This window comes from Neophocaena asiaeorientalis, unplaced genomic scaffold (genome assembly GCF_003031525.2).
Source record: "Neophocaena asiaeorientalis asiaeorientalis breed wild unplaced genomic scaffold, Neophocaena_asiaeorientalis_V1.1 scaffold993, whole genome shotgun sequence".
In the NCBI taxonomy this organism is placed as follows: Eukaryota; Metazoa; Chordata; class Mammalia; order Artiodactyla; family Phocoenidae; genus Neophocaena; species Neophocaena asiaeorientalis.
In genome coordinates this window covers 357993-369884 of record NW_020173041.1, presented here as the reverse complement: position 1 = coordinate 369884, position 11892 = coordinate 357993, and the positions used below count along the sequence as shown (strand labels likewise).

At 44.1% G+C, this 11892-nt stretch overlaps 1 protein-coding gene across 8 annotated transcripts in view; it reads left to right on the top strand.

Annotated features, from left to right (window-relative positions):
• The first annotated feature begins 412 nt into the window (after positions 1–412).
• The window catches only part of GK (glycerol kinase), a 73894-nt gene continuing 62414 nt past the window's right edge, over positions 413–11892 (top strand). For all 8 annotated transcript variants that reach the window (XM_024742829.1, XM_024742825.1, XM_024742823.1 and 5 more), the window contains exon 1: positions 413–643. In XM_024742829.1, coding sequence (XP_024598597.1) covers positions 566–643 — 78 coding nt within the window. In that variant the 5' untranslated portion in view covers positions 413–565. The remainder of the gene's footprint in view (positions 644–11892) is intronic.

The window sequence follows — 11892 nt, the reverse complement described above, 5'->3', positions numbered from 1 at the left end:
TGACTCACGTCTTGCTCTGCACAGCCCACCAGAGGAGCAAGCAGTTCTGCCCTTTGGGACCTATCCGCGAGCGGAAGCCCCAGGGCGCTGGTAGGGTTGTGCCCTTTCCGCGGGCCAGAGACGCTCCCTGACCGTGGGCACCACCTGCCCCAGCCCCGGCCCTGCGGCAGGCCGACTTGGCCGCCTGGTCGCCGGGCCCCCGTGACCTGCCGCGCCGGCCACCGCCTCCGCCGCGCCCAGGCCCCGCCCCCGTGACGTCTAGCTACCTCAGATTGTCTGAATGTTCCTTCTCTTTCCGCTTTCGGTAATTGGTCGGCCAGGCAGACAGCGCCCCCCCCTCCGCCCCGCCCCCGGAGTCGTGGGGAACGCTGGTGGGGGCGGGGCCTGGGCTGGAGGGGCGGGGTGAGAAGGCTCCGCGCCGGTAAAGGGGCCGCCCGAGCGCGGTCCGAGCCATCTACTGCTGCCGGTCCCCCGGCCCTCCCGACTCGCCGCCCGCCCCTTCGCCGCCCGCCGCCGTCACTCAGGGAAACGGGCTGCGACCGCCCGCCGACCCCAAGCTGGTTTCATGGCAGCCGCGAAGAAAGCAGTTTTGGGGCCGTTGGTGGGAGCCGTGGACCAGGGCACCAGCTCGACGCGCTTTTTGGTGAGCCCGGGGTGCCCCTGAGTAGGTGATGAACCGGGGCGGGAGCCTTGGAACGCCGGGGCTGGGTGTCGCGTCCCCATCCCGTTCTTCCCACGGCCCGGGGCCCCGGCCGCCAGGCAAGAGAAGGAGGCCAAGAGCCCCGGAGCGGGACTTGCCACGCTGGAGCTGCCCCGCCCGGGCCTGGGGGAACGCGGCCTCTCGCGACCCCCGCGGCTGAGCTGAGCAGCCGTGGCCTTGAAGGAGGAACCGGGCCGCCTTCTAATGGGGGACTCCTCCCCCGAAGGGAGCTAGGACTCGTCGAGCGTCCGTGCAGAGCAGCCCGCCTGCAGCCAGGGACAGGTGGCCACATTGACCGCTGCTGCAGTCTTCCCCAGAAGCATTTGGCCTGCCGGGGGCAGGACGTCCTTGGATGGGGGAAGCTGTGTCACGGCTGTGGTAGCCTAACAGCGTCCTTTGGAGCAGTGGAACGAATATAGTATTAGCGTGATGATGCCTTGTCATTCTCTCCCACAGACATTGCAGAAGGTAGAATGCTAAGGCGGGGGGCGGGGGCCGGCGAGTGGCAGAGCACATTAGGAAAAAGTCACACTACACTGCTTTTACCAGAGTCTTTATTTAATTTCGAAGATTCGTAAATTTCATTTCTGATACTTTGCCCATTACAAAGATGACTGTCCTCTCTGCGCTTCACAGCGTAAAGCGGCAGGGAAATTCTATTCCTCGTTTTATTTACCATGTCTGACAGCAGAGTTTTGCCGTAATGGAGTGCTATTTAAGTGACTTTCTGCTGATTAATTTGTTTTGGGCAATTAGGAAACTTGCTCTTAAAGTGATCTAGCACTGACTTCAGTAAGATAATTTAAAAGTAATTTTAAAAAACTATTGTTGTTTAAGAGCCCATGCTTTCAGTGGACATTTGACTAATCTGGCAAGTTGATGTAAATATTTAATGACTACTTAGCTCCCTCTTCACTTCTTTGTCTCAAATCATGTTTTCATGCATTATTTAGTATGTATATATACTGTATGTATACATTGTACATACAGTATATATATATTTTTCAGAGCTCTGTTTAGTTGACCACTTGACCAAAACCTGCATTTGCACCTTCATTTTTTTTTTCTTTTAGTGAGTGAGTATTTTTTTTTTTTTAATTAATTAATTTATTTATTTTTGGCTGTGTTGGGTCTTCGTTTCTGTGCGAGGGCTTTCTCTAGTTGCAGCGAGTGGGGACCACTCTTCATCGCGGTGCGTGGGCCTCTCACTATCGCGGCCTCTCTTGTTGCGGAGCACAGGCTCCAGACACGCAGGCTCAGTAGTTGTGGCTCACGGGCCCAGTTGCTCCGTGGCATGTGGGATCCTCCCAGACCAAGGCTCGAACCCGTGTCCCCTGCATTGGCAGGCAGACTCTCAACCACTGTGCCACCAGGGAAGCCCCTGTACCTTCATTTTGATACTCATCTCTCTTGTCTAAAGTCAAAAGCCTTCAGTCCAGTTTTAGCTTGGTTATTTAATGACTTACCCTGGTTTGAGCTGCCAAGACATAATTCTACCGTCTCTTACATTGTTTACCTTCTGATCACCCAGGGCAGGTTTCACTATGTCTTATTTTCATGTAAGTGTCTATAAAGTAATCCAGAATCATAAGTAAGAAACTTAGCCTACCTGGATTTGATTAATAAAATACACAATCATCGCTACCATCTTCCCAAATTAAGAAAGACCATTAAGACAGTGCACTGTTCATTGAGTTTTGAGGCCGTATTCAAGAATTGCCCACACAAATGCCTCCAGGGGCCAGGCAGGTAGAGGGAGGAGGGCAGACTGGAGAGCAGACTCAGGCTAAGGGGAAACCTATAGCTGCCAGGCAGGAACACTAGCCCCGTGCTGCCAAATCTTCAAATTCTTTAAGAAAAGCTGGTGGTCTAGAGTTTTCAGTGAAATCTTCCTGTTCTTAAATGTTGGCAACTAGTTCCTAATGGATTGTACGGGCCAAACCAAACATGGCAGTTGTTCTCAAGTTTATGCAGCCTTTGCCCTCTATGAAAGTGGGTAAAATATTTCATAACTCTGTAGGCTGCCTTTTTAGTTACCAGCCTGACTGTGCCTGTCTTCCTTTTGACTTTTCACTGTTGCTCTCCATATAGCCCAGCAATCTTCTTTATCTACTGCAGGTTGTTCCTGGTCCCTCAGATTTTGTTGCCCAAGAGGCATCTTTCTGCATTGGTGGGGAAGGAATGAAAACTTAGTATCATCACAATCAGTTGTTCAGTGTCATGAGCCTTTAAAAAGTTGGGTGCTGTTTACTGTGGCTTGATCTCAGTGAGTAAGCTAAGGTGCACATTCAGAAGGTTCCTGTCCTGCTTACAGAATGATGTTTAAAAGTTGATCAATAGGGCTTCCCTGGTGGCGCAGTGGTTGAGAGTCCGCCTGCCGATGCAGGGGACACGGGTTCGGGCCCTGGTCCGGGAAGATCCCACATGCCGCGGAGTGGCTGGGCCCATGAGCCATGGCCACTGAGCCTGCACGTCCAGAGCCTGTGCTCCACGACGGGAGAGGCCACAACAGTGAGAGGCCAGCATACCGCAAAAAAAAAAAGTTGATCAATAAAATTTCCTGCTGCTTGAGAAACAACTATGCAAGAAAGCTTCAGAGGTAAATTATAAAAGACTACCTGTGTGAAGGGATCCTGTGTGAAGTAGAGAAAAACTTGGGAATGGTTTAGAAAGGGTTTTTTTTTCCCTTGGTTATAAGGAAAGAGGTTTGCTAAAGCACTCCCTACAAAATACAGGTAATAGATTTGCTGAATAAGTGCTTCAGTCACAAGGCGATTCCCAGGAGTTGTTCTAGTCATATTGTTCCACATTGTAATTATGACTCAAAAATATTTGCTTACCTTCTCAGGAAAGAATACAGCGGGTAAGGACTGTCATAAGGAAGCTTATAGAGTGAAAGGTGTTAAAATAATTTCCTGACCATTATTCACTGAATTGTCATATCTCATTCAACATTCACAAGACCAATAACCTTGCTAAGTTTTCTTTTCCCTTTTTCTATGCCAGCTATATTGGCTTTCTCCCGTAAGGGACACAAGATTTCTTTATTCATGTTCTTTCATCCAAGGGAAATGCCTCCTCCCTGTGAAAATTTCCCATATCTGCTTCTTGAAATTGCGCTCTACCTCCAAATTTTACTCCAAATTTTACCTCCAAATTGTACTCTCCCTCCAAATTGTACTCAACTGCCATCTCTTGGTAGAAGTCTTCCTCAAACCCTTAGTCAGAATTTCTCCCCCTTCCTATAGCATTCTTTTTTATTTGTTAATAGCTCTTAGCACCTACTTCGTGTCATTGTATATCTGCTGTACTTGAAAGCAGGAACCTCCTTTTTAAGACTTGTTCATCTTTGCATTCCTTAAAACATCTTGGTCAACATGACAAATGAACATCTGTTTTATCTACAGGAGCACTTTTTACATATTTGTTGAATAGATTTTTATAGGTCAACTGAATTTTAAATCTGGTTTTCTTTTTTATCTTGTCAAAAAAATGTTAAAACTCTGACTTAGGTATGTTTGATTACTTAATTTCTTCTCTTTTAGTAGTAGACCTGCAATTTTAGAACATGTTCGTTTCTTCCTCTAGTTGTCAAAGACTTAAATCTTGGGACCCTATGCATATGTTTTGTACCAAAGGAAAATTTCCAACTTGTCTGATAGGAAAGTGAACTGGGCTTGGCATGTGTTTACCCAGATTGCAGAGTAGGAACTTCTTGGAAAGAGAATTAGTGTAACAGGTTTAAAGGAGGAGCCATTTCTTCGTAAGACAAAAGCTTCAGCTTAAACAGTCAACTTCCTTCTTTAATTTGGTAACTTTATTTTTTCCCCATTAAGTTGACTGCTAAAAAAAAACCCAAAAAAAACAAAAAACAAAGGATTAGAATGTGTTGTGACTTGCAATGTGTCAGGCACTGCATTGAGGACTTTTCCAGCGTTATCTCATTTAATCCTCGTAACAAATACGATGTAGGTAGTATTATTAAGCTCCTTTACCCAGATGATTAGACCGTGCTGGAGAGTGTGCCCAAGGCTACAGAGTAACGTGGAACTGGGATTCAAGTCCAGGTCTGTCACAGTCAGAAACCTATCCTCCTAACACCTCCTGCCTTAGGCTCCCGAGCTACCTGAGTACAGTCAAACCTGGGTGTCTAGGAGACTGGTTCCAGGACCCCTGTGGATACTAAAATCCTAGGATACTCATGTCCCTTGTATAATAAAATGGTGCATTATTTGCATAAAACCTATGCACATCCTTCCATATACTTCAAATCATCTCTAGATTACTTAAACCTAACACAATGTAAATGCTATGTAAGTAGTTGTGAATACAATGTAGATGCTATGTAAATAGTTGCTAGGCCCGTAGTTGTGAATACAATGTAGATGCTATGTAAATAGTTGCTAGGCCCAGGGCAAATTCAAGTTTGGCTTTTTGGAACTTTCTGGAATTTTTTAAAAAATATTTTTGATCTGTGGCTGGTCGAATCTACAAAAACGGAACCGTGGATATGGAGGGCTGACTGCACTGTGAAGGGAAGATGGGAGGCTGGGGAAGGCCATTTACCAGTTCTGATTATGGTCACAGATGAATCTTCACCAAGAAAAACATACTCACACAGGTTTCACAATATGTAAAAGAATGTTGCCTTTGAAAAAGTCCTGCTGGTTTGGATCATCTTGTGGCTCAGATTAAGCGGGGCCTGGGCAGGGCTTAGGTGTAGTCACCATGGATAATGGTTGCGTAACCATTTTGTTCCAATAGCCAGCATCTATGAAAAATGACCTGAATTGTAGCTCCATGCTTATTTTGGCAAGAAACATTGTCTTGACCCCGGTTGTCTCATCATACTTAGAGATCTCAAGGTTAAGGGATAGATTTCCGCTTTCTTTTTTCATTCATGTATCCAACACATAAGTATTAGGCACCCATTAAGGGCCAGGAACTAATGAACAGTAAATTTGGTAAAACTAATTTGGCTCATAGCTCGAATGAGGCCCCTCTTATAATAAATGTAAATTTTACTGTTTTGTGTTGGCAAGAACAGATTCTCATCAGAGAGCTGCCACCCTCTCTTGTCCTCTTGTCTCATAAGCATAAATGTTTAGAGCCTTCAGTTTTGAGTTCCTTGAGGGGCAGAATGGTGTCTTTTTTCCCCCTCTCCAAAGCCTAATACAGCATCTGGCGTCTGGTCGGTGCTCATTACATGAATAGACAACAGCAGAGAGAGGCCTCCAGGGCTTGATGTGTTGACTAGAACTCTTGGACTGAAAGACTAGAAAGGGAGAACTTGCGGGGTCTTGGAAAAAGTTGAATTTGGCAACTATAGCTATGTTAGATGTATGAATATGCTATTTAATATAATTTCCTTTTTTAAGAAAAATATAACGCCATTTGCTGTGTTTACTTCTGTGGCTTGTTGGAAGATGCCATTATGCCTTCTGTGGTCAAGTTTGCAATGTAACATGTTTGTAGCTAATATTTTTATTTTAGGTCCTGCAAATTTACATAGTGTTTTAGAGACGGAGTTTATATTCCTGAAAAATGTCTTATCACACAGTAAAGTTGAGTGTGGCATGAGTAGGCTAGTGGGGAAACCACGTGGGGAGGGAAGTGAATGCATGTTTATGATGGGATGGCTGAGTTAGTCATAGGGTGAGTGAGGCAAGCGTGAAAGACAGTTACTTAGTAAGGACTGCATTTCGTCTTCATCTCTCCACTACTCCCCTTCTGCTGAGACAGAAGGCGTGCGTTGTTTCAGAAAGTCCTTTTAAAACAATTTTTATAGAAGTAATTTTCCTTGTTTCTTCAGCTTTTTAACTGTCCCCCTCCTCCAAATCTGGAACTGACCATGATTTAGGCACAATGGTAAATATAGAGCTAATGACTTCTAATTCTAATTCTCCTCTTATAATAGAAGTAGTGAGAGTAGCAGTAGTAGTAATAATCATAATAAGTAGCAGGAGTAGCAGTAGTAGCAGCAGCAGCAGCAGTGGTGACATCTTTTGGGCTTATGCTATGCTATCTTTGGGTTTTGGGTTTATGCTATGCGCCTGCACTGTGCTGAATTCCTTTCCTACGTGAAGTTGTTTCTTCAGTTTTTAATTGCCCTCCCCCACCAAAAACAAAATCTGGAACTGAGACAGGATTTGGGCTTAGAGATGAATACAGAACTGGTGATTTTTTTTTTAATTTATTTATTTTATTTTTGGCTGTGTTGGGTCTTCATTGCTGCGCGGGCTTTCTCTAGTTGCGGCGAGCAGGGGCTACTCTTCGTTGTGGTTCACGGGCTTCTCATTGCGGTGGCTTCTCTTGTTGCGGAGCACAGGCTGTAGGTGTGTAGGCTTCAGTAATTGTGGCACGCGGCCTCAGTAGTTGTGGCTCGTGGGCTCTAGAGCGCAGGCTCAGTAGTTGTGACATACGGGCTTAGTTGCTCCGCGGCATGTGGGATCTTCCCGGCCCAGGGCTCGAACCCGTGTCCCCTGCATTGGCAGGTGGATTCTTAACCACTGCGCCACCAGGGGAGCCCACTGGTGACTTTTTGAATCCTAACTCTTGTCACCTATCTGCTGTGCTGGTGGTAGTAGTAATAATAGGAACAGTAATAAAAATAGTACCAGTTGTAGCCACAACAGTAATGGTAACATCTTTTGGATACATGCTGTGTGCCTGCCCTCTACGAAATACTTTTCATACATTATTTTTTTTATTATATTCTATATATTTTCGATGTTTTAAATGAAAAAATTTAAAACACACTGAAAAGTAGAAAGACAAACGTAATGAATGGCTGTGAATCCATCACCCAGATTTAACAATTATTCATACTTGTCATACTTTCTTAATGTAGTTTTTTGGTGAATTTAAACCTGGAGTCAGCTATTTTTCCAAATATTTCTCCAAGTTTTCCTTTAGTGATTAACCATATTTAGAGATGAAATTCTGAGTTCTAGTGTTGGTCACTGTCACAGAGATGTCACTGTTTCTAGGCTCTTTCAGGGGACGGATTTTAAAAGCCTCAGTTCATATTGATATTTCCAGTTCTAATTAACTTTACGGTTCACTTAAGTTCTTTCATTTTATATTTATTTCCTCTTGCACTGAAAAATCTTGGTTCCTGACAATATTAGCATACATTATTTTATTTAATCCTTTTACAGGTGGAAAAGTCCAGGCTTAGAGAAGTTAAAGTCACACAGCTGACATGGGCAAGGCTGGGCTTGACCCTCAGCCCCAGCTCTCCCAGGCCCATGCTCTTTGCCTCCATGTTACACCAAGCATAACGTTCTCAACTGCCTTTTCCGGCCCACATGAAATTCTAAGACTGGATCTCTTTTTTTTTTAATTGACATATAGTTGACATATAACGTGGTATAAGTTTAAGGTGTCCACCATGTTGTTTGATACATTTGTATATTGCAGTATGGTTACCACCATAGCATTATCCACGTAGCTCTACCATGTCACATAATTACCATTTATTTTTCTGGTGGAAATAATTAAGATCTACTCCCTTAGCGACTTTGAAGTTTATGATACATTACCATTGGGTATAATCACTCCGCTGTGCGTTAGCTCTCCAGGACTTATTTATCTACTAGTTCCAAGTTTGTACCCTTAATGGATCTCTTTCCTTAAGCTTATGACCTAAAACATAAGCAATTGACTACTGGGTATCTCCACTTCTGTGCCGAGTTACACCTCAAACACATGTTATCTAAAATGAGATTTGCAATCTCCTTACCCCCTTCTGTACCCTAACTACTTCTCCTTGCCCTACCTTTGTCTTGTAAACACTGCCTACTCTAACTTGTAACCTGTAACCTGTCATCCTTGAGTATTCCTCCTTTTTTGTCACTCCTCCCCATCCAAGCCCTTGACGCATCTATTTGCTTATACCTCCTAAACTGAATCTCTCTCAGCAATGCACTTCATTCAGTCCCCACTGCTGCTGGCCTCCAAGTGGAGCCCTCTAGGTGTCTTACCTGGGTCACTGCAGACACATCTACAGCTGCTCTCCCTGCCTCAGCCTAGCTTCCCCACCGTTCCCAGTCCCACTCGGACTCCCTTGTATTCAACCTTAAGTCTTAGCCTGGAAGTTACCTCTTCTGAGAGCCCTTCTCTGAGCCCACCAGTCTGGGTTGGATGTCCTACCTCCTCGTTGTAGCATAGGCAGCCCTGTGTTAGAAAACTCCTTTGTATTCACTGCCACTTAATGAAAGAAAAAGTCCTAATTAGTATCAGTCTGATTTTGTACTGGAAAAGCTCTGCATTGGTATTTAGAAAACCTAGAGTTTAGCCCTGTTTTGTCAGTATTATCAGATCTCTTGGAGCTCCCTTTGCAAATAAGAGAGCATTCCATTAGGGCCATGGGTTTCAGTGTGTGTTGTCATTTTGTTTTTTGCCTTGGAACTCCATCGTTAAGCTCTCTTCTGGAAGCTGAAGTCAATAAAATGTGAAATCTAAGGGAGGGCGTGGTCCAGAGCTCCCTGTCCTTCCCTCTCAGCTTCTGAAGGGTCCTAGAGATGCGGGCAGCACACTTTGAAAACACTAGCCCAGAGGAACTCTAGGATCTCTTCTAGATCCCATAGACTCTTGTGTCTTAAAGTATTTCTTTAAATTAATTTTCTTAAAGAGAGTTTTCTGTTCTGTGCCGTTGTGCGTCTGAAGTTTTAACTAATTTTTAAATTAGGTGAATTTCAAACTTGGAAAGGGAGAAAAACGAGGAGCATCTGTAATTCTGGGGTGTTTCTTCCTTGCCATCTAATGATTTTTAGACAAATGACTGTGCTAGACCTTTTATAAAGCAAACTCTATAGCCACTGCCATCTTTCATAGACAAGGGCTTTTGAAATCTACTTGAAAAGAACCGACTAGCACTCTCGCTACTCGGCAATGTGTTCTCATATGGAGTGTCTCATACTCCAGCCATAGAGTCTTATGGAAACATCATTAGCCTGCTTTGTATACTTGTCCGTCTGCAGACAAATGGATAATCAGGAGGCTTCACTACAGTTCCTCGCATGAACCTAGATATATGAGAAAAGCAGTACTCCACAACTTCACTGTCCAGTATGACAGCCACTAGCTGCAGGTGGCTTTTGAGCACTTTAAATGTGGTTAGTCTGAATTGAGGTGGACCATAAGTATAAAATCTGTACCAGATCTCAAAGACTTAGTACTAAAAGAGTGAAAGGTCTAATTAATTTTATATTGATCACCTGTTGAAATAATTTTAGCTATATTGGTTTAAATAAAATGTTATTAAAAATAATTTCACCTTTTTTTGTGTGTTTTTTTTTGGCTTCATTGGGTCTTCGTTGCTGCGCGCGGGCTTTCTCTAGTTGCAGCAAGCGGGGGCTACTCTGTTGCAGTGCGTGGGCTTCTCATTACGGTGGCTTCTCTTGTGGAGCACGGGCTCTAGGCGCGTGAGCTTCAGTAGTTGTGGCTCATGGGCTCTAGGTGCACAGGCTTCAGTAGTTGCGGCACGCGGGCTCAGTGGTGGCTTGTGGACTCAGTGGTGGCTTGCGGGCTCTAGAGCACAGGCTCAGTAGTTGTGGCGCACTGGCTTAGTTGCTCCGTGGCATGTGGGATCTTCCCGGACCAGGGCTCGAACCCGTGTCTCCTGCATTGGCAGGCGGGTTCTTAACCACTGCACCACCAGGGAAGTCCCCATTTCCCATTTTATTTAATAATATTTTCCTAATAAGTACCTGATAGACCACAGTTTTTTAGATATTCAGCAAATATTTATTGATTATCAAACCCTATGCCAGGCACTATTCTAGGCCCTAGAGATGCTTCAGCAGATAAAATGGGACAGTTGGAGTGGACATCCTAGAGACCTACCCAATGCTAAGTTGTAAATTACTGGGCTATTACATGGGCTTCAGCCAAGTGCCTTTTATTTATGATGTATCAAATTAACCTTTGCCTTGTAAGATATTTTATCTCCTCAAAGGACTTGAGAATTTGCCTTCTTGCTTTCATTATGTTTATTACTTCCTCCCCCAAAAATGATGTGTGTGGTGGGGAGGGAGGGGAGCAGCAACCCGACCCACTGTGTGTTTTCCCTTATTACTTTCTTCCTTAGTCTGCACTCAGCAAGTAATTTTCTCCCACAGGAAACCTAGGCCTGGAAACACTTTCTTAATTGGATGTGACTTTACTGCTGCAATTATAGTGATTTTGGAAGTTAGTTTTAATTAAAACATGAATCCTTACTCTGAAAGACTAAGTAATTTGATACTTAAATATAGGTACACCCAGGTGAGAAATAAATATATCTGAAAAAAAGGTTGCTAAGTTTTTAAGAAGTGTTGTTTTAGTGGTTTTAAATTTGTGGAGGCCTGTACTGCACTTCTTCTCTGGTAGCTTTCATTCATTGGTTTTAATGTTTTATCATCAAGGGTCAGCAGTTCATGACAAGCGTGTCACAGAGAGCACTCAGCTTGATGCCACGGCACTCTTCTCCCCCTGCTGATATGGCTCTACTTACCTCTCCTAAGAGCTAGATGCATTGTTACACTTCCCTTCAAAGGAATTTACACAGTATACTTTCCTGCCTGGGCGTCTATTGACTCCTGTCTCCACATCCAAGGTAGATGCAGAATGGAACCATATACTATCACTATCAGCATTTGGCCAGCTCTCTTTTATTTTTGGTTTTCCTATTCTCTAAAAGAAATCCATACTATTAATTGGTTGATGTATTAAGTTTCCTACACCTAGAACCATTTGTTTTTTTTTGGTTTTTGTTTTTTTTTGTGGTACGCGGGCCTCTCACTGTTGTGGCCTCTCCCATTGCGGAGCACAGGCTCCAGATGCGCAGGCTCAGCGGCCATGGCTCACGGGCCCAGCCGCTCCGCGGCATCTGGGATCTTCCCGGACCGGGGCACGAACCCGTGTCCCCTGCATCGGCAGGCGGACTCTCAACCACTGCACCACCAGGGAAGCCTGAACCACTTGTTTTAAAGAATGAGGAATTGCCTCTTTAGCTTTATCTTTAATAGATTTTCATTTATCTAAAGAGAAGTTATTATTTCTTAAGCTACCTTATAACTTACATGATTCTATCTGAAGAGAAAGTAGAACATCTTGTAAGGCATTTCATCTGAAATGATTTTTCTATCAGTGAATAAGAACTTCAGTTGCTGAATAACTTTTTTTTTTTTTTTTTTTTTTTTTTTTTT